Source organism: Erpetoichthys calabaricus, chromosome 14 (genome assembly GCF_900747795.2).
Source record: "Erpetoichthys calabaricus chromosome 14, fErpCal1.3, whole genome shotgun sequence".
In the NCBI taxonomy this organism is placed as follows: domain Eukaryota; kingdom Metazoa; phylum Chordata; class Cladistia; order Polypteriformes; family Polypteridae; genus Erpetoichthys; species Erpetoichthys calabaricus.
Window position 1 is genome coordinate 65,415,060 of NC_041407.2, and position 24,309 is coordinate 65,439,368.

At 38.6% G+C, this 24,309-nt stretch overlaps 1 protein-coding gene across 3 annotated transcripts in view; it reads left to right on the forward strand.

Annotated features, from left to right (window-relative positions):
* cnr2 (cannabinoid receptor 2) overlaps positions 1–12,311 on the forward strand; it is a 437,724-nt gene extending 425,413 nt beyond the window's left edge. For all 3 annotated transcript variants that reach the window (XM_051918826.1, XM_051918825.1, XM_028819150.2), the window contains exon 3: positions 8,072–12,311. In XM_051918826.1, the coding sequence (XP_051774786.1) occupies positions 8,199–9,251 (1,053 nt within the window). In that variant the 5' untranslated portion in view covers positions 8,072–8,198 and the 3' untranslated portion in view covers positions 9,252–12,311. The remainder of the gene's footprint in view (positions 1–8,071) is intronic.
* The last annotated feature ends 11,998 nt before the right edge of the window (positions 12,312–24,309 follow it).

Sequence of the window (24,309 nt, forward strand, 5' to 3'; positions counted from 1 at the left end):
CACCCACACACCAAGCACACACTAGGGCCAATTTAGAATCGCCAATCCACCTAAACTGCATGTCTTTGGAATGTGGGAGGAAACCGGAGCCCCCGGAGGAAACCCACACAGACACGGGGAGAACATGCAAACTCCACGCAGGGAGGACCCGGGAATTGAACCCAGGTCCCCAAATCTCCCAACTGCGAGGCAGCAGCACTACCCACTGCGCCACCGTGCCGCCCCCCTTTTACATTATTAATAATTTCATTATTAATATAAGAAATACATAAATTAAAAATGCATAGTTGGAGTAAATCAGCTGATTTACACATAGTACCTTTGCAGCCACTGGTAGTTTTTCAAAATGGGGTGGTAAGGAGCACGAGAAAAAGAATGTGATTATTCCAAAATATAGAACAACTGTTACGAAAATCAAGAAAACAAGGCAGAGCTTCCAGCTCAACCTTTCATGTTCTGCAATACATTATCTAATTCGTCACTTCCAATGGATTGCAAAGAGCAGAGAAAAACATGATATATCATCTGCTAACATTTTTCTAGTTAACATTAGCTGGCTACTGTTGTGACTTTGCCAGCTACTATAAAATTTTGTTGTGTAGCCCTTGCGATTCAGAAAGAATATTGGACTTGGGTTAAATTAAATTAAGCTGGTAGTATTGACTGGCAGGACAGCATGGAACATCATTTGTGCAAAAATGAGAAAATGACAGAAGTGACAAATTCCAAATGCAAGAAATTTTATATGGCAAATGAAGTTAAATATAATTATCATCATATTGTGTTCTATTTTACAGTTATTTTACAAGGTGTATTGTTTAGTTAGTTAAGTTATTAAAAAAAACATAAAAAAAACCTTGGGTTTTTTATTATTATGTGTTGGGAGCAGCAACACGTTATCAGCGAATGCTCCCAACCTCTAAGTTATAAAGAAAAACATTGGCTGCAAATTGCTTTGACATTAACATTAATCTGAGACTGTTTTAAGAACCAGATTGAAAGACAAAGCTACAGTTTCCATAGGTCTATCTTGTATTTCTGTTTATTGTAACGTTTTCACAATATACCTTAGGCCAGGGAAATATCTAACATATATTGAAATGAAAACAAAAAAGTTTTTTTGGAAAAAAGTCCCACCTCATCTAGGAAGCTGGCTATGTCACTGAACTGTCACCCCAAGTTAACTGAAAATTGGCCCCTGTAAGAGACTCACCATGTGACAGCAGCAAAATGTTAAATGTACAGACACACATAAATGAACACACATATACATGGAATTAGCTCTTGACATCTATGTTTTAGATTGGCAAACAGTTTTACTGTCAGATCTGATTGCATATTTACACATGAACAATATTAGAGTACTGTTAACTCTATGAATATTAGTCACTGAAACAAAGTCAGTTACTGATGAGTCTTCAAATGTTCTGTCAATAATAAGATTATTTCTCAGTGAATGCACAATTCAATAAAATTAATGAAAAGTCCATCGTTGTACTGCTAAGTAAGAAAAATGACCTTCTGCCCAATGTTGTAAAAACCAGCATCACTGATCAGCCATCATATGAGTTTGGGGATAAACAAAGAAAAAACCTTTGTAGATGTGTGTTTAGTTATTGTTGTTTAGATGTCCCAGTTTAACTGACTTTACACTTTGTGTTTAAAGATTGACAATTGATAGGACTGACTCTTGGTTATGGACTTTTTAAATTTATATATATATATATTGTCACAAAACTGAGACATACACAGAAAAAGGTTTGGGGCAGCCACCCATATATTCTAGTATCCTGGCTGCAAAGTTGTTTTCTTATTCAATGACAGCACTGATGTGCACACAACTTATTCTAAAACAAGACTGACAAACAGGGGAAAGGGGAAAAGGGGAAGGCTTTTAAAGGGGAAGATAGGAAGTGAGGTCATAAGGATCGGGCCCATATTCGTTAGCCATTGGTTCGAGCCCAGACGTGACATTACAGGGGCCGGAGCCAGTAAGGTCTCCTTCCATTGGTTCGGTCCCGGAGGTGACGTCAAGAGAGGTAGATGGGATCTCCCAGGAATGGTCTACAGCAGTGGTCCCCAAACTTTTTGACAACAAGGACCACTTTACTAGAAGCAAATTTTTCCAGGGACTGGTTGGGGGTGGGGGTTTGGGGGCGGGATTCTGAGGATTCAGGGTGGGTTCATAGGGCAGTTTTATACACAATTTACATTACATTTCTATTAAGTTATTAAGCAGTTTGCATATGTTTGCAACCCGAGATTTTTCTTCTTTTTTTGCATATAACAAAGAGATATGCATTGCACATCACAAACATTAACACTGTTATAGTTTTTTCGTGTCTCCTGTTTCTATAAGAGGGTGACAATGAGTTAAATTCCAGTGGATGTTTTTCAGATGTTGACAAGCAATAAGCAAAGGATATCACTGAAAACCACAGAAAACAAAAACAGCAAAAAAAAAAAAAAAAAAAAAAACTGTACGAGGAAAGTTTGAAGAAAGATTTTTTTTTTACAATGTTTCTGTTTGGGGATCGTTGTGCAAATGTGCACATCTGAGCTGCGACCATAGATCTAACTGCTCTGCGGATGATTCATTCAAGCATTTCAAAGTCACTTCGTTGTAATGAAAGTGTAAATGTAAATCTGCCGAATGTACTTCATAGTAACGAGATTTCTATAGACTCGTGTGATATGAGGAAACTGTCGGGACCATCAAAATACAGTACAGTAATCCCTATTCCATTGCGGGGGTTGCGTTCCAGAGCCACCCGCGAAATAAGAAAATCCACGAAGTAGAAACCATATGTTTATATGGTTATTTTTATATTGTCATGCTTGGGTCACAGATTTGCGCAGAAACACAGGAGGTTGTAGAGAGACAGGAACGTTATTCAAACACTGCAAACAAACATTTGTCTTTTTTTCAAAAGTTTAAACTGTGCTCCATGACAAGACAGAGATGACAGTTCCGTCTCACAATTAAAAGAATGCAAACATATCTTCCTCTTCAAAGGAGTGCGCGTCAGGAGCAGAGACTGTCAGAAAGACAGAGGAAAGCAAACAAATCAATAGGGCTGTTTGGCTTTTAAGTATGCGAAGCACCGCGGCACAAAGCTGTTGAAGGCGGCAGCTCACACCCCCTCCATCAGGAGCAGAGAAAGAGAGAGAGAGAGAGACAGAGAAAAACAAACAAAAATCAATACGTGCCCTTCGAGCTTTTAAGTATGCGAAGCACCGTGCAACATGTCGCTTCAGGAAGCAGCTGCACAGAAGGTAGCAACGTGAAGATAATCTTTCAGCATTTTTAGACGAGTATCGTCTAGGTGTGCGAACAGCCCCCCTGCTCAATCCCCCTACGTCAGGATCAGAGAAAGTCAGCGCAAGAGAGAGAGAGAAAAGTAAGTTGGGTAGCTTCTCAGCCATCTGCCAATAGCGTCCCTTGTATGAAATCAACTAGGCAAACCAACTGAGGAAGCATGTACCAGAAATTGAAAGACCCATTGTCCGCAGAAATCCGCGAACCAGCAAAAAATCCACAATATATATTTAAATATGCTTGCATATAAAATCCGCGATAGAGTGAAGCCGCGAAAGGCGAAGCGCGATATAGCGAGGGATTACTGTACTTTATTGTAATACTCTCTCACCTCGGTCTCTCTCCTCTCTCTGCGCCGCTGTAAAGCCCCGCCCGCCAAGCGTTCTGAAAAGTCTGAGTGAGTCTCCGTTGCCGGTAGTTCTCCATCGGCCCGGCTGTCAGACGGCTGCGGCCCGGCAGTGGGCCACGGACCGGAGGTTGGGGACCCCTGGTCTACAGGGAGGAGAGAAAAAGAGTCAGTGCACTCTGCCACCTCCCGGCCTGTTTCAGAACTGCCGTCACTCAAGCCCTTTAGCTGCCTCACATGCGCACGTGTGTGACAATATATATATATATATATATATATATATATATATATATATATATATATATATATATATGTATATATATATAGTGATAAGTCAACCACTCCAGACATCATACAGGTTTGGGGCAACCATCCGTATATTATAACCTGGCTGCAAAAGTTCACAAGATCAAGTCCAAATCAGAACTGCCAGACGGGAGGTAAGCTGGCGGCTTTAAAGGCCTGTAGAGGAAGTGACGTCATCGGGGTCGGAACTGGAAGTGATGTGGGATTTCCCCGGGAATGATGTGCAAGAAACTGAGGAAGACAGTCAGTACATCCTTCTGCCCCCTGATCTGATATAGTATTAGAATTACTCAAGCCCTTTAGCTGCCTCCGATTCACACATGTCGTGTGACATATATATATACAGTAATCCCTCCTCCATCGCGGGGGTTGCGTTCCAGAGCCACCCGCGAAATAGGAAAATCCGCGAAGTAGAAACCATATGTTTATATGGTTATTTTTAGAATGTCATGCTTGGGTCACAGATTTGCGCAGAAACACAGGAGGTTGTAGAGAGACAGGAACGTTATTCAAACACTGCAAACAAACATTTGTCTCTTTTTCAAAAGTTTAAACTGTGCTCCATGACAAGACAGAGATGACAGTTCTGTCTCACAATTAAAAGAATGCAAACATATCTTCCTTTTCAAAGGAGTGCAAAGCAAGCAATCAAAAAAAAAATCAATACGTGCCCTTTGAGCTTTTAAGTATGCGAAGCTCCGTTCAGCATGTCCTTCAGGAAGCAGCTGCACACAGCCCCCCTGCTCACACCCCCCTACGTCAGCGCAAGAGAGAGAGAGAGAGAGAGAGAGGGAGAGAGAAAGTAAGCTGGATAGCTTCTCAGCCATCTGCCAACAGCGTCCCTTGTATGAAATCAACTGGGCAAACCAACTGAGGAAGCATGTACCAGAAATTAAAAGACCTATTGTCCGCAGAAACCCGCGAAGCAGCGAAAAATCCGCGATATATATTTAAATATGCTTACATATAAAATCCGCGATGGAGTGAAGCCGCGAAAGGCGAAGCGCGATATAGCGAGGGATCACTGTATATATATATATATATATATATATATATATATATATATATATATATATATATAATGTATATATATATATATATATATATAATGTATATATATATATATATATATATATATATATATATATATATATATATATATATATATATATATATATATATATATAATGTATATATATATGTGTATATATATATATATATATATATATATATATATATATATATATATATATATATATATATTGTGACAAAAATGAGACATAATCATATAAAGGTTTGGGTCAGCCAACCATATAATTTGTTCTCCTGGCTGCAAAGTTGCTTTCTTTTGAAATATAGCACTGATGTGCTCACAACAGAGTCCAAAACAAGACTGCGGGAATAGGGAAAAGGGGCAGGCTTTTAAAGGGGAAGACAGGAAGTGAGGTCATAAGGATCGGGCCCATGTTCTTCAACCATTGGTTTGAGCCCAGACGTGACATCACAGGGGCCGGAGCCAGTAAGGTCTCCTTCCATTGGCTCGGTCCCGGAAGTGACATCAAGAGAGCCAGGTGGAATCTCCCATGGATGGTCTACAGGAAAGGGAGAAAAAGAGTCAGTTCACTCTGCCACATCCCGGCATGCCTCAGAACTGCTTTCACTCAAGCCCTTTAGCTGCCTCCCATGTGCACGTGTGTGACAATATATATATATATTCATGACATTCGTAGTCTGTGTCACAATCTGATTGTATGGGTGGTTACCTATCAGGTAACGCTTGTGGTTGGCCAGCAATCTCCTAACATCCGACACGGTGCCCTCCGTTTGTGAGGAGCAGATCATAGAATGGTTGAAATAGTTTACTGTCAAATAAATGCAAAGAGTACATATATATAAATATATATATATTATAAAAAAATCCTGGCAGGGAGACCAAGGAGACGTAATATTCTCGGAAGACAACTTGACGTCCCGCGAGAGACACTTTATCGTCATGCGAGACAAAGGCAGTGAGACAGAAGGACAGCTTCTGTACAGGCTTTTAAATGATCGACACGCAGCGCAACAAGCAGAACACGCACCTCTGCATCAGCAGCTGATCCGTCCGCATCTCCTTAGCGTGCGTTCTGCTCCTCACCTTCACAACGTGAGCGATAGAGACGTGAAGGGGCAGGAGTGTAGTGCGCATCCGTGGCAGAGGTGAGGTTGAGCAAAGTGAACAAGACCTGATCATCTTGGAGAGACACTTTAACGACACGCTAGACTAGACATTTCAACTTTAGGAAGCAAAACCTGTGAGACGGTGACTTTTGCACATCACGCCCTACTTACAATTTAAAACAAGTTCACGGACATCTAACCTAGCAGTTGTTGGAATGCTTTTGGCAGACACACTTCATGTGCTCCCAGCTCTTAAGACAATAACAAGTGACAAGCAGAACACACAGCTCGCCAGCAGCAGCTGCGCCAGCCAGCAGATGATCTGAGCGCATCTCCTTAGTGTGCGTTCAGCCCACCTCCCCGACCCTCCTCACAACCCGAGCAGCACAGATGTGAAGTAGCAAAAGGACAGCTGTTGTACAGGCTTTTAAATGATTGAGGCAAAGCGCGACAAGCAGAATACGCAGCTCGCCAGCAGCAGCAGAAAGACAGCAGCTGATCTGACCGCATCTCCTTAGCGTGCGTTCAGCCCCCCTCTCCTTCACAACGCCAGCAGCGTTATACGTCCGGCGAGAAACAGATTTAACAACACTAGGGGCAGGAAATAAAGGACAAATATTGTTTTTACAAAAGTTTTAAAGTAAAGGTGAAAATAATGCATATGTAACAATTCACATGAAAATAACAATCTGTTTAAATTGTATATCTGGTGTGAGAAGAAGAGACAAGAGACATGGCAAGGTTTGGGGCAGCCACCCATATAATTCAGTATCCTGGCTGCAAAAGTCAATGATTCGTTGTTGAGTCAAGTTTACAAGACAGAGTCCAAAACAGAACTGACTTCCAGGGAAAAGGGTGTGAGGCTTTATAGGAAGTTTGGAGGAAGTGATGTCGTCCTCGGGGTCGGGACCGGAAGTGATGTCGTCCTCGGGCCCGGGGCCGGAAGTGATGTGTCCCGAGTCGAGGCAGTGGCTCCTGGTGGGATTTCCTGGGAAAGGCCTGCAGGGAACTCAGAAAGAGCATCAGTGCACCCCGCCCCCCCGGGCAGACGTATTATCATTCATCTCTAAGCCCTTCAGCTGCCTCCTATGTACACGTGTGTGACACTGGTAAACCAAACCCGGGGGTGGGCGAGCGAAGCCCCCTAGTATATATAAATAAAGATAAACATAGGTACTAGAATAAGAAATAATAATAGTAATCAACCTCTGTTGCAAATGATAGCTTATTGTCACTGAATGCTCTCACTTCTTACTTCTTAATTTACTGACCAAAAGGCACTTCTTGTAGGTCCATTGTTTTTATAACCCCTTGGACAGTTTAAGTTTATTCCATAAGGTATGATTGGAGAGCTTTTCCCGACCTTGTCTGCGCTCAGTTTCCGGTTGATCTTCTGCTATCAAATCCTCCTGCTTACTGTTGTTCTTCACTTCTTAATATTTACCAGAGTTTTATCCTCAATTGAATGTTAGCTTTTGAATTACTCCACCAAGTGTTGCTGGGATAGTTTGCAGCCTACTGTGACCCTATATTGGTGTAAACAGGTTTGGAGAAATTAATTAATGTGAGTAGGATAGACCACCACACAACCTTAAATCTAAGTTAAGCAGATCTAGAAATGGTTGGCAGGATGGATGTACCTCCCTCTCTTTGAAAAGGAGCAAAAAATCATCTTGCCATTATGATTTTCTAAGACACAGGTCAAAAAGCACCATTCTTACTTGCCTATGGACAGAGCATAAGAGCATGGGGCTTTGTAAGTTAATACAATATTTTGTGATGACATTAACTATGAAGAACAATACAGAAAATATTTCTGATTCAAAGCATAGACTAAAACCATTAGTGAGACTGTAAGGTCTTACAAATGTTTTTGTAAATTGTGTTACTGTGGGGACTTTGTAGGTGGTTTTAACTAAATAATGGTCTTTCTTTGACAGAAAAGGATCTGGCTGTGGAAAAAAGAAACGTATTTCTTTCCAAGAAACACCTGCGCACATCCAACAGAATCATCCTGACTTTCCAGATTTGCTCTCCACTGAATTCTACAACAGCAAGCCAGCTCAGATGTCCAGCTCCTCCAGTAACAGTGCAAAATGTCTGAACCTGACAGAATATATGATTCTCACAGATTCACAAAGAATAGCTGTAGCAACCTTTTGCCTTATTGTTGGGCCTCTGAATGTTATAGAAAATCTGACTGTTCTATTTCTAATCTTAATTTCCCCAAATCTAAGGAGAAAACCATCTTACCTTTTCATCAGCAGTCTGGCCACAGCTGATATTTTCGCCAGCATTTTCTTTACCTTCTCTTTTGTGGATTTTCACATGTTCAAGAAGAAGGACCCAGTAGGATTGTTTCTGTTTAAACTGGGAGGAGTTACAATGGCTTTCACCACCTCTGTGGGCAGCCTGCTTCTTACGGCATATGATCGTTACATTTGTATTCAGAAACCTACTGAATATAAACACATAATTACCAGAAAAAGAGCTTTAGTGTGCTTGCTTGTCCTGTGGATAGTCAACTTACTGATATCTTTCCTTCCTCTTACAGGATGGAATTGTGAATATCTCCAGACAGCAGGTTCTGAACTATTTCCATATGTTGATAAAAAATATCTGGCATGCTGGGTAACATTTGCAGTGGTTCAACTGGTTTTGATAATCTATGCATATAGTCATATTCTTTGCAAGGCCCACAAGCACACTATGTATATGAACAGGCATCTGTCTCAAGGTCGGACTGGACAAGCTCGACTGAGAATGGATATAAAGCTGGCTAAGACGTTTGGTTTAATTTTGACAATCTTGGCCTTCTGCTGGTCTCCTGTGTTGACCATTATGATCATTGATGTGATTGGCCACGTCAACACAGGCCAAAAAAGCGTGTTTGCATTTTTCAGCATGCTTTGCCTAGTAAACTGCTCGGTGAACCCTCTGATCTATGCTTTGCGGAGCAGTGAAATGCGTAAGGTATTTCAAAAGGTAGTTATAAAGTGTCGGGGACAAATTAAGACCCCTGACTCCAGCCTTGTCTCAGACAGCCAACAGAGGAGCGTCAAACAGGAAACGGTGTGTGAAATAGTGGATAAGCAAGTCATCCCTTTGAAAATTGAATGAACAAATGTTTTACCTTTTGGCTTGGAGTAAGAGGCCAATCATCTAATAACAGTTGTGGGTATATATACTAAACATTCATAGAAGATACTTCAATATATTGGAGATCTGCCTGTGCACACTTTTCCAAAAAGACTTGTCTTTAAGGTAGAAGTGCTGAAACCTGATCTTTACTTATATTTTTCATCATTGCACATGAACAAGTATCATTCAGTGGCATTCTCTGTAACATATGCTGAAGTTGTATTATGAAAGTAACAAAAATGTAAGATCCAAAACCAGAAAAAAAGATCAACAAATGTGTATTAAAAAAGAATAATATAACATTCCTGAGGACTCGGCATTCAGTTTGTGAATTTGTTTTGTCATTATTTCAATGTACTCAGTACATCTAATGACTTTGTGCCAAGTGGGGCTGGGATTCACTCTAGACATTGAACTGGATTTAAACGGGTTTAGCATAGATGGATATTAGGAGAGGGAAACCTTCCAAGGTGTCTGAGTTATGCCATTCACAGATTTAAAAGATGTGAAAAGTGGTAAAGAAATGCTTTATTTAAATGCTAAAACTGGAGAAGACTAAGTAGTCATATAAATACATTGTACATAAATGTAACTGTGCCAAGCAAAAAGCTAAACAGATAAACAAAATTCTCAAGATTACCAGTACACAAAGCAGCTAACAACTCAATACAAAATGAAGAAGTAAGCTCAGCAGTGGTCTGACATATCTCAAACCAAAAACACTTTTTTTCAACTTATGGAGCTAGATATTCATTTACAGTATACTTAATCGTAATTCTACAAAGTGTTTTTTTACATTTTGTTTGGGGATTTTTTACTTTCTTTGGCTATACAGTGAACACTGTATGAGGGTAACATTTGGTATTTGTCTTTTCCTTATTATGTAATGGTAATATTGTATTGTATTGACAATTTCTTAACTTATACCAAAATGTGCCAGTTTATTTGTATGCATAATCATAAGGATTGAGAATTGCTTAATGACTTTGCATATTATCATTCTGAAATTATTCTTTCTTGTCAATCTTTATTTTTTTCAAATGAGAAATTTCTTAATATACTGTATCAGGCTTAAATACTGTTAAAATACACCGTATACTTGGTTAAAGTAGTGAAAGGCCCACTAAGAAATTACTGAAACATTTTTATTGTTTTAAATCTGGAGGACTAATGTCTATCCTAGAATCCTGGGCTCAAGTATCTGTCTGTGAGGATTTAGCACATCCTCTCTGAGTCGGTGTGGATTTTCCTGTAGGTATTCCAAGGACAAATATGTTAGTTTGGTGATTGGACTTGAGTGAGTTTGGTCGCAAGCAAGCCCTGAATTGTACTGATCTAGGTTTTCTTAATGCTCTGCAACGATGCGGAAAAGATAGGATTTGGTCTGCAACAAGTTTAAACCTGATTATGCAGGACTAAGAATGTTAAGCTATGTGAAAACCCTTTCGCATTTAGAAATACATTCTGTTATTCATCTTCTCAAAAAACCTGCAAAACTTTCTAGTCACCTGCCGTTCCTTATGAGTTAGTGTAGGTTTATGCCAATCTGAAACTGGCGAAGAATGACACAAAATATGTGCTCCTCTCATAATTGACAGAACTGTGCAAATTCAAATAGTAGGTCATCACAAATTACTTGGAATTCTAAATTTTTGTAAATTAAAATCTCTTGCATGACAATACAGAAGAATATTGCATTATAAGTATTCAGTAAAAAGGACATACAAAAGCTAATCCCTCATTTTAGAAAAGGCACTGTTTAATTGGTATATTATGCAGTAAAATTGTTAGTCTAATAGTAATACTTGCTGATTTTTGTGTTACTTCTGGTTTTTAGCTTATGAATGGTGTGAAACTTGTAGTGATGTTTTAACAAACTTGAGAAAACAATTATTTAATCACTTGACTAGAATATCATATCTGGCAACAATGGTTAAGATGGCCATCAAAAAATGAGTCTGAAGTGAAATGTCCATTTTACGTTTAAAAAGTAAAAATTTCAAAATTACTCACTAAGGGATGTTTATCTTTTCTTTAAATGTTCACAAGTTGGTCAGCAAACTGATTCAACAAAGTAATGTTCATAAACAATGACTCCATGTCTTGTCGTAATTCTAAGTGATGGTTTGGTCACTTATTACTTTTACTTTTAATGTAAGACAACTCCCTCGTAACCCCTGTCCTCCTGCACCACCACCTATACTATTCACTTTGTGGGAGTGCAGGACAACTCAGAGGTCAGTCTAGCTGGAATTACTGTCCGCTTACTGGATTTGAAGCAGATATACTGATTGTAAATATTGGTATTTACAAAGACTTTATTTACAGTATTGGAAGGATGGATGGCTGGATTTATTTGATTTTTTTAAGACCTATATGCAAAGCAGGCTGATCATTTCCCAAAAGGACTAAAGAAACAATTATTGTTACTCATACAATGTGGAATTTTAATGATTACTTGTATTCTATGTATTCCAGAATGGAAAAAGATTCAGCTGAGTATCATGAATATCATTTACACGTATCATTGAAGAATACAACACTGTCTTTACCTTCTAACACTTATTAATGTTTATACCTCAGATAAAGGTTTTTCAAGTTCAGTCCTTGAGGACAATAGGTCAGTCATCTCGCTTTTAATTGATCTCATTTTTATCTGCATTCAGAAAAGTGCAGTAGTGTGAGAAATTATGATTTTTTTCCATTGTTTTAAATGTTTAACTCCACTCACGATGAGCTTTCTCTGTTAATTGTATCTGAATACTGACAATCAATGATGAGCAGAGCAGATACAAGTGTGAATGGCACTGAATGCTAAAGGGAAGCAGCTATCAGAGTGATATTCATTTGTGTACTTATTAGCAAATAATAGCTTAAATAACACGAACATTTAAAAACGACAAAACATTAAACAACAAAATGAAAAGTTTGACATCAACCCTGTCTAGTATACATACAAGTGCTTACTTCATCCAGTAATGATCCAGCATAACCAGTTCATAATTTTTGCATTAACACAAAAAAAACAAAAACAAAGAAACTGGGAAAAATGCTTGTTTAATTAATGGAGGAGCCCAGTTAAAAGAAAAAACATGGTTGAAAGAAAACTTGCAGCCACAGGGGGAGCCCTAGAATTGAACTTGAAAAGCCCTGTTTTACAGCTTGCACTGTGATCACAAGATTCAGGTCATATTAAAATTTTTGAATTAACATATAGCTACTTTAGGTTTCACAAAAACTCTGAAGTAATCTACATGCCAAAATATGCAATGCCCCATCAGTCTTAGCATTTAAACCAAGGATTAAAACAAAGCCCTAATTTCAGCATAGCACATTTTTGTTTAAGCTACTCACCAGGTTTCCAATATTGTTTTCTAATAATTGGCAATGATTAATTCAGTCTTTGAGGTTAACTGTTACTGAGATTTTCCTGTCTTTTTCTTTTCTCAGTGATCTATTGTGACGTCTAGCATTTTACTGCAACTGTTTTCATTATCTTATCCTTTCATTGGTGGAGTGACTTAACTGGAATGGATGTTTCATCAGCCATGACAAACCTGATATTATAACTTTTTAATATTTTTCTGGAGTATGTCTGTGTCTCATTATATTTTTAGATTGTTTTTGAGAGGAGTTGGTGTACCAGCTGGCCAAAGGCAAATGGAGTCTGTGCAAACTGGAGCTTGTTTTTCTCTTCTGTTTTACTAGATGGTCTTGGCTTAGCACATTTAAACTATTCTGTTTTATGATTGGTGTTTAGACACATTAAAATCTAATTTATGAAATAAAATTTACATATACAGTATGTGTTCATATTTATATTTTTCTATGTATATATTGCACTGTGGTTTGGTACTTTGTTGCATATTATTTTGTTCTTTATTAATACAATGCTTGTAATTATGTGCAGTGCTCTGGGCTCATACATGAAAATATACTTTATAATAAATTGAATTTAAGAAAATATTGAATATTGTAATGGTGTTTTTTTACCTATGTTTGTCATGTCCTTTTGAGGTATGACTTTCATACTTTGCTGTGAGTTTAGGCCAGTATAAGCTTATTAAACTGGTAAAAAATAGATAGTGAAACCAGCATAAGCAACTCTAAGTATTAAAATGTTTCATTTAGGTCTATTACTTATTACTTTTTTCCCATTTTGTTATATTGTATGCTTGTGCTAAAATCTTTAAAATTATTTTTTTCCATTATTAATATGTCAAAGTGAAAACATGATTTTAGAAATTCATAAACATAAAGAACAGAAATAACTCAAGTTATTCAGACCCTTTACTCAGTACTTATTTGTAGCATCTTTAGCAGAAATTCCAGCCTGGAGTTTTGGGTGACACAACAAGCTGGTGTGATGGATGGCTGGCCAAATATTCCAGCCCACACCTCCAAGCCGCCAGATGGAGCCCTCCCAGCAGCATGGAGGTTCCCCGAATTCCAGCAGGGCCTTATGGACCTTGTAGTTTTTATAAACAGCCCTTCTGGATACCATGGGGACCACCAGGAGCCGCTGTAGGGAGGCTTAGGGAGTGCTACGTGCCCTATAACCTGGAAGTATGCCCTGGTAACATGAACAGTAGAAATGACGTGCTTCCGGGTTGAAGAAAAGGAGCTTTAATCTGACCCGGAAGTGTTCACGGCCACATGGACAGAGAGAGAGAGAAACACTTCCGGGTCACGGACTATATAAAGGACTGTGAGAGACCAGAACACTGAGCTGAGCTGGGAGGAAGGGTGGCTAAGTGTCTGGGAGAGGAGAATTGGGAGTAAGAATAGTATTATTGTTGAGTATTGAGTATTATATGAGTAGTGTGGAGTGGAGGATGCTTGGTGCACAATATTATAATAAAAAGAACAAGTCTTGGACTTTTACCTGGTGTTTGGCGTGGTACCTGAGGGTTCAAGGGAGCAATATCGCCCCCTACTGTTACACTGGATTTGGGGATTTTTGGTCATTCTTCTCTACAGATCATCCAAAGCTCTGTCTGGTTTAATGGAGACTGTCAGTGGACAGCTATTTCCTGGTCTCTCCAAAGATGTTCGATTGGTTTCAAGCCCTGGGTGTCTGGCTGGGCAACTCAAGGCCATTCCCATCGTGTTTCTGGAAATTTCTTCTATTTCCACACAAGTTCTCTGGAGCTCAGCCAGAGTGACCATCAGGTTCTTGATCACCTCTCTTACCTCTCTCCTGTGATTGCTCATTTTGGCCAGGTGCACAGCTCTAGTAAGAATTGTGGTTATTTTAAACTTCTTCCATTTAAGAATTATGAATACAACTGTGCTCTTAGGAACTTTCAGTGCTGCAGGAATGTTTCTGTAGTCTTCCCCAGATCGGTGCCCCAACATAATCCTGCTTCTAAACTTTACAGGCAATCCCTTCGATCTCTTAGCTTGGTTTTTGCTCTGATACACATTGTCAGCTGTGGGACCTTCTGTAAACAGGTATGTGTCTTTCCAAACCATTTCCAATCAATTGAATTGAGCACAGTTGGACTCCAAACAAGGTGTAGAAACATCTCAACCATGATCAATAGAGTGGGATGCACCAGATCAGCCAGATTTCAAGTGTGAAAGGAAAGGGTCTGAATACTCATGTTAATGGAATATTTATGTTTTTTAGTTTTAACAAATTTGCAAAAAAAATCTAAGATCATGTTTTCATTTTGTCACTTTGGGGGTATTGAATGTTGCTTGATGTGGAGAAAAAAATAATTTAAATGATTTTGGCCCAAGCCTGCAACATAACAAAATGTGAAAAAAAGTGAATGCGTTCCAAATCCACTGCATTATTGCATAACCATTTAATGCATAAATCCAAGTGACACACTATTTTATTGATTATACAAGGGTTGACAGAGTTGGGGTCCTTTTAATTTTCAAAGAGCCTTTCTTCACACTCCATGCAGTTCTTTCTCCCCAAAAGACTTTTCAAAGGCATGCAGCTGCAGGTTTTTTCATACCCTCCTCAAAGCAGCAGTTATAGCTTATTCTTCTCTTCACCATTTGAACATCTCCTTCCTCTCTGAATGAGAACTGCCTCCTTCTCTTGAATACCATTGCCTTGCCCATCGTCTTTGTTAAATAGGCTTGATTCAAAATTTCAAGTCTCTTGACCACTTTTCCACAGATTTTCACAAAATGCAATCACATATCCATGTTAAACAGATAACAAACCATAATTTGTAGTGGTAATCACAAAAAAAAGAACAAAATTACTGGGTGAGATGACTCAAATTCTAAACATAAACTGGTCCTGATACTGGTGTACGATCACCAAGCCTTGACCTTAACTTCTCCGCTGCCATGGAATGCCAGCAGACGTGGGAAAAGTACAGCAGTCTCCAAACTTTTCAATCAGCCGTCATACATATATACACAGTTTAGACCTACTAACCTGATTTTTTTTTTTTTAATTACTAAGAAACAAATACCCTGTTATCAGTGGCTATTGTTGAAACAAGTCTCATAAAGAAGAGTAAAAGTTAAAAGGAAAATGTATTGTGGGAAAAATAAACATTGTGCAGGGAGTGAACTAATCCAGACAACAGAGTTAAGAACATGCTGTGACTACAAAGCAGATAGTAATGATAAACTTTTTTTTTGGCATAGAGGAAAACATAAATCAAGTTTTTGCAGATATAAAAACAGGAGCATAGACAAAACTAATAAAGTTAAAATAAAAAGAGTGGTCAAGCCAATGTCATTCCGTTGAATACATGCACCACGTAGAAGTTGGTAATACTATCTGCATATGTCAGATTATTAGGTCTCAGGGTAAGCAGTGTAAAAAAGGAAGGAAAATTAATCAAAGAGTTGGGGTTTTTGCTGGGAGAACCTGTTTTAAGGTCACCAGGAACTGGCAAAAGAAATCTAGCAACAAAGTTATAGTACAACAAATGTTACATCAACTATGTAATACGGCTATAGGTAGGGTTACCATATTTACCAAAGCAAAAAAGAGAACACATAAATAAAAAAGACTGCACAGGTTGGGTTGTGTGGAGGGGCATTGGAGTTTTTCTCTGTAAAAGGGGGAGTTTGGAGTTTCTCCCCATGCAAATCCGAGGAGTGGATGGGTATGTGCAGGGATGTGGAGGGTATTTACTTATTTACTTCTCTAATATGTGCATCGTTTGAGAACCACTGATCCACTGATAAGTGGGTTCATCTAATATTTGTGAAGAATTATAGAGTAGGTAAAACTTAAAATAAGAACATGAATTGAATTTTTTTTTTTTAAATTAAACTTGATTGGAAACAATGGGTCGCAGGGTGAAAAACCTGACAGTTTTGAAAAAAAACAAATGAACCAACCACAAGATAGGTGCGAAAAAGGACAACATTTCTAGACTTATAGTAACCCTAATCATTTGAGCTCGGTTCAGACTTCCTGACATCTATTGGTCAAGTGGCACAGAGTTATGGGGGATGTTTTGCTTTTATCAATCATGGCCAGAATGGGCAAAGCAATAGGTAAAACACAAGTTCCACCGGAAGGTGTTCCACCATTCTAGAGAGGAAGGAATAAAGTTCGCTGACAACACTGCTATCATGGGCTGCATCAGGAGTGGGCAGGAGGAGGAGTATAGGGACCTAATCAAGGACTTTGTTAAATGGTGCGACTCAAATTACCTACACCTGAACACCAGCAAAACCAAGGAGCTGGTGGTGGATTTTAGGAGGCCCAGGCCCCTCACGGACTCCGTGATCATCAGAGGTGACTGTGTGCAGAGGGTGCAGACCTATAAATACCTGGGAGTGCAGCTGGACTGCCAATACTGATGCTCTGTGTAAGAAAGGACAGAGCCGACTATACGTCCTTAGAAGGCTGGCGTCCTTCAACATCTGCAATAAGATGCTGCAGATGTTCTATAAGAAGGTTGTGGCGAGTGCCCTCTTCTACGCGGTGGTGTGCTGGGGAGGCAGCATAAAGAAGAAGGACGCCTCACACCTGGACAAACTGGTGAGGAAGGCAGGCTCTATTGTAGGCATGGAGCTGGACAGTTTGACATCCGTGGCAGAGCTACAGGCACTGAGCAGGCTCCTGTCAATCATGGGGAATCCACTGCATCCACTAAACAGTGTCATCTCCAGACAGAGGAGCAGCTTCAGCGACAGACTGCTGTCACTGTCCTGCTCCACTGACAGACTAAGGAGATCGTTCCTCCCCCACACTATGTAACTCTTCAATTCCACTCGGGGGGGTAAACGTTAACATTATTCAAAGTTATTGTCTGTCTGTATACCTGCATTGTTATCACTCTTTAATTTAATATTGTTTTTTTATTAGTATGCTGCTGCTGGAGTATGTGAATTTCCCCTTGGGATTAATAAAGTATCTATCTATCTATCTATCTATCTATCTATCTATCTATCTATCTATCTATCTATCTATCTATCTATCTATCTATCTATCTATCTATCTGTCTGTCTGTCTGTCTGTCTGTCTGTCTGTCTGTCTGTCTGTCTGTCTGTCTGTCTGTCTGTCTGTCTGTCTGTCTATCTATCTATCTATCTATCTATCTATCTAAACACCGTGTTAAACAACTGTTCTGCCCTCTTACTTCAGAGGAATTTGACCTAGCCCAAACTGCTATGGGCAGTCCAAAAAATAAAACAAAGTAAGCACATAGTGTTTGTAAAATACCTTTTACAGTTTTTTAAATAAAAATCATTATTAATATAAGAAATACATAAATTAAAAATGCATAGATGGAGTAAATCAACTGATTTACACATAGTACCTTTGCAGCCACTGGTAGTTTTTCAAAATGGGGTGGTAAGGAGCACGAGAAAAAGAATGTGATTATTCCAAAATATAGAACAACTGTTACGAAAATCAAGAAAACAAGGCAGAGCTTCCAGCTCAACCTTTCATGTTCTGCAATACATTATTACTGTATCTAAATTGTCATCTAATTAGCCACTTCCAATGGATTGTTAAGAGCAGAGAAAAACATTATATATCATCTGCTAATATTTTTTCTAGTTAACATTAGCTGGCTACTGTTGTGACTTTGCCAGCTACTATAAAATTTAGTTGTGTAGCCCTTGCGATTCAGAAAGAACATTGGACACATGTTAAATTAAATTAAGCTGGTAGTATTGACTGGCAGGACAGCATGGAACATCATATGTGCAAAAATGAGAAAATGACAGAAGTGACAAATTCCAAATGCAAGAAATTTTATATGGCAAATGAAGTTAAATATCATTATCATCATATTGTGTTCTATTTTACAGTTATTTTACAAAGTGTATTATTTAGTTAGTTAAGTTATTAAAAAAAAACAAAAAAAAACCTTGGGTCGCAATCCAGGTGAATCATTATGTGTTAGGAGCAGCAACACGCTATCAGGGAATGCTCCCAACCTCTAAGTTATAAAGAGAAACATTGGCTGCAAATTGCTTTGACATTAACATTAATCCGAGACTGTTTTAAGAACCAGATTGAAAGACAAAGCTACAGTTTCCATAGGTCTATCTTGTATTTCTGTTTATTGTAACGTTTTCACAATATACCTTAGGCCAGGGAAATATCTAACATATACTGAAATAAAAACAACTTTTTTTTTTTTGGAAAAAAGTCCCACCTCATCTAGGAAGCTGGCTACGTCACTGCACTGTCACCCCAAGTTAACTGAAAATTGGCCCCTGTAAGGGACTCACCATGTGACAGCAGCAAAATGTTAAATGTACAGACACACATAAATGAACACACATATACATGGAATTAGCACTTGACATCTATGTTTTAGATTGGCAAACAGTTTTAGTGTCAGATCTGATTGCATATTTACACATGAACAATATTAGAGTACTGTTAACTCTATGAATATTAGTCACTGAAACAAAATCAGTTATTGATGAGTCTGCAAATGTTCTGTCAATAATAAGATTATTTCTCAGTGAATGCACAATTCATTAAAATTAATGAAAAGTCCATCGTTGTACTGCTAAGTAAGAAAAATTACCTTCTGCCCAATGTTGTAAAAACCAGCATCACTGATCAGCCATCATATGAGTTTGGGGATAAACAAAGAAAAAACCTTTGTAGATGTGTGTTTAGTTATTGTTGTTTAGATGTACCAGTTTAACTGACTTTACACTTTGTGTTTAAAGATTGACAATTGATAGGACGGACTCTTGGTTATGGACTTTTTTTAATTTATATATATATATATATATATATATACATATGGGGCGGCACGGTGGCGCAGTGGTAGCGCTGCTGCCTCGCAGTTAGGAGACCCGGGTTCACTTCCCGGGTCCACCCTGCGTGGAGTTTGCATGTTCTCCCCGTGTCTGCGTGGGTTTCCTCCGGGCACTCCGGTTTCCTCCCACAGTCCAAAGACATGCAGGTTAGGTGGATTGGTGATTCTAAATTGGCCCTAGTGTGTGCTTGGTGTGTGGGTGTGTTTGTGTGTGTCCTGCGGTGGGTTGGCACCCTGCCCGGGATTGGTTCCCTGCCTTGTGCCCTGTGTTGGCTGGGATTGGCTCCAGCAGACCCCCGTGACCCTGTGTTCGGATTCAGCGGGTTGGAAAATGGATGGATGGATGGATGGATATATACATATATATATATACTAGCAAAATACCCGCACTTCGCAGCGGAGAAGTAGTATGTTAAAGAGGTTATGTAAACATATATATACATATACATATATACATATATATACATATCTACATATACACATATCTTTGGTTTCCTCCCACAGTCCAAAGACATGCAGGTTAGGCGCATTGGCGATTCTAAATTGTCTCTGGTGTGTGGGTGTGTGTGGGTGTGTGCGCCCTGCGGTGGGCTGGCACCTTGCCCGGGGTTTGTTTCCTGCCTTGTGCCCTGTGTTGGCAGGGATTGGCTCATGTATTTAGGATATAGCGGGTTGGATAATGGATGGATGGACATTTGTATGCATAGCCCCATTTGCCCGTTTTCGTTTTTTTTCATTCTTCAGTAATATTTAAGCAAACCCGGAGCTTGTCAGTTCAAATTGTGGTACTGACACCACTGTGTGACCCTGAGGAAGTCACTTCACCTGCCTGTGCTGCAAAAAACCAAAGTAATGTAACAAATTGTACCTCAGATGTTGCAAGTTGCTGGAATAAAGGCATAAGTCAAATAGATAAATATGTATTATACACATAGGAACTATTCATTTATTTTCAGTTAAGTCATCTGCAGTAAACCTTTATAAATGAGGGTTTCTCGTTTTTAGATAGTGCAAACTGTTTTTTCTTCATTGAGGTTTTCTCTTAGAGAGCTTTTTTCATTTCATTGAAAATTAAAGCAGCAGCTGCAAAAATATATAGCTTTCTTATTAATTTTTCAACATTGTGTAAAATAACTTTATAAAGTAACATAAAAGATTTAAATACTCGTTATCCTTTTACACTAAAATATTACTAAAGAGATACAAAAAAAGTAAAAATGCATATATTGTTTTTCTTTAAGGAGATTAAATATTACTGAAGAAAAAAAAAAAACTTAAACAACCAAATGGGGCTATGCATACGAACTTAAAAGGTTTAAATAAAACAGAAATATATTACTTTTATTTTTACTTCCTTAACTTGTGGAGGGTGTATCTTGTAGCAAAGCCCTAAGTTTTTTCATGAAAGCCCGTTTCAGTCAATAAGTCTTAAAAAGAGGTGTAAAGATATTGACAATAAGCTATGCAAACCCACCAAGACATGCAATCGTTTAAATCGGTGTGAGTCGAAAAACACCATCCCATACTATTAGTTAACGATTAACACATTTCTATATGTATTGTAAGCATACAATATAACTGATAATATGTTGCGCTTATTTATCTGGTGTACCGACATTTTTGCGCGTTTAACGGCTGAAATCTAACGTGGTTTGTGCCCTTCAGAATGAAAACAGTTAGCATTTACCTTTTTAATAAAAAGCGAGCTTTTAAGCCTGAGAAATCACTCCGTAAATGCACACGTTTAATTCTTGATCACTTCAAACAACTGAAGTATCCAGAACATTTCAGGCATACATCCAGCATTCAAACTATGTATAAAAAGCACAACTGTTAAAGGAATTCAGCAATTCTTAATTGAAAATGTTCCTTTAATCCTCAACATTTCTCAATGAGTCGTTCTGGTGGTTTTACTTGACATTTTGATATTCTGGTTAATTGTGTTTGCAGTTGAGATGTTCTTTCCTGATTTATACTTGTTTTCTCATTAGTATTTGTTTCGCTGGTGTTAGTGTTCTGATTAGAGGTTATTGGTCCTTTGATGTCTTGACGGTTTCTTCTTAGAACAGCTCCTATTACGCAGTTCCGTCACATACTGCTCTATTGTTTCTCCGCTTTTCTGAAAACATGTAAAAAAACTTGAGCCGCTCAAACGTCACATTGCGCTTTGGGTTGCAATACGTTTCGAATTTTTCAACTATTTTGTTCAATTTCATATTGTCTCCATCTTCTTCAAACTGAAAATTGTTATACACCTCTAGCGCCTCTTCACCAATTACATGTAGAAGCATAGACGCTTTCATTTTTTCACTTTTCCTATCTGCTTCAATCGCAGCAAGATACAACTCGAATCTCTGTTTAAATCTTTTCCAATTTTCAGCTACATTTCCCTTTAACTGGAGATTTGGTGGGGGCTGTAATCCTAACATATTTGTTTTTCTCTTTTGCTAGAACGTCTTAGCGCTTTCTGATCACGTTTTCGGGTTACTAACAGACACGCGACTCGTTCAAAAGCTGAACCTCTTCTTCACATTCCTCTTGCAATCCGCCACTTCTGACACCATGTAGTGATCTTGTTAGGTTCGTAGTTTAATCAATACACACGATTGAAAGATATAATAACTTTTTAATAGACAGACTTTAGAGATATTTACTGTACAAGTTACTAATCGTTCTTTAGTTCACGCCCATTCTCCTACTTGCATCGGCATTCACAGGCATTACTAATCATTCTGTACATATCCCTTAATAGACCTTACTAATCAACTATCATTACAAAATCCAACGTGGTTTGTGCCCTTCAGAAAGAAAACAGTTAGCATTTACCTTTTTAATAAAAGGCGAGCTTTTAAGCCTGAGAAATCACCCCGTAAATGCACACGTTTAATTGCACATGTTTTAATATGTATGCTTACACAGTATTAAAATACACTCAAAAATTAACGTCATTTACCTTTGTTCTCGCGTTTGATAAAAGGCTAGCTTTTATGCCTGAGAAATCACCCCGTAAATGCACACGTTTAATTGCACATGTTTTAATATGTATGCTTACACAGTATTAAAAGACACTCAAAAATTAACGTCATTTACCTTCGTTCCCGCGTTTGACTCGTGCTGTAAATCTCTTCCTTGTTTTCAGTTCAAGTGATTACGTAGGAGGTGTGATGACGCCTCCTCCATTAGAGTACATGGACAAAAAACAGGTTCCAGTTATGACCATTACACATAGAATTTCGAAATGAAACCTGCTTAACTTTTGTAAGTAAGCTGAAAGGAATGAGCCTGCTAAATTTCAGCCTTCCACCTACACGGGAAGTTGGAGAATTAGTGATGAGTCAGTCAGTCAGTCAGTGAGTCAGTGAGGGCTTTGCCTTTTATTAATTAGTATAGATATATATATATATACATATACACATATATATACATATACATATACATATATATATATACATATACATATACATATATATACATATACATATATATATATATATATACTGCGGTGGGTTGGCACCCTGCCCAGGATTGGTTCCTGCCTTGTGCCCTGTGTTGGCTGGGATTGGCTCCAGCAGACCCCCGTGACCCTGTGTTCGGATTCAGCGGGTTGGAAAATGGATGGATATATATATATATATATATATATATATATATATATATATATATATATATATATATACTGTATATATCATTCTAATCAATCACAAGATCCAAAATGCTTATTCTAGGTTATGGGCTTTCAGGCTAGTTTAAACATTTCTTTTCCTGGTCACATCCATTACTCTTTGCCTTTCCCTGTGCAAGGCATAACATGACACATATGAACAGCACCTTCTTGAGGATCTGCAGTGAAAAATTCCCACACCTGCTGTTCCACAGCATAGAACTCTTGGCCCAGTCCCATTGATCAGCTCCCCTGAAGTCACTGCAGCCATCCGGAAGATAAAAAATGTCCAAATCAAAGGCCCTGATGACATCCAAACTGAAATATGGAAAATGCTCGATTACTGCAGCATCAAAATACTCACAGCAGTGTTCAACATGCTTACTAATGATGAAGCAGTGCCAAAAGCCTGGACAACTAGACTAGCACCACAGCGCCCATTAGGAAGGGTAATTGCTGTGAGTGCCTGAACTATTGCCCCATCTACATTCTATGCCACACTATGAAAATGTACAAATGAATCATGGATGCCCACCTTCTAAATATCATCAATGTATCTCCAAACCAATGCAACTTAGTAAAGGGCTTATGGAACAACATCAAGAGATGATCAAGCCAATTCATATGGCATTCTTACACATGGAGAAAGTATTTCACAAAATTAATCTGGCACACCTTCTGATTGCATGGTATCCCTAAAACAAATGAGCATTGGATTCGACTTCTTTATTAGAATGTTATAAGCACCATGCAATGCTGGCTGGAGCCTCACTATATTTCAGTATCTGCATTGGCCTACACCAAGGCTCTGCCCTATTGTTCATACACTGTATAGATACAGCAACCATGGATATCCATCTTCCAAACAAATGTGCCAAGATCCCAAATGTCAGGCACAACAATAGAAATCTTGGCTTAAAGAAAACAGGATGAAACTCAACATTAAGAAGACAAAGTACATGGAATGCAGCCCATGGACAGATGACACCATCAGTATCAATCGATAAAGCCTTATCAAAAATAGACAATTTAAATACCTCAGCTCACATATTTCCAGCCATGGTAAAACACTGCTCTACAAAACAGCATGTGCCAATGCAGCATGGCAAAAATGGTACCAAGTCACTGGTGCTCTCTGTGACTGAAGAAT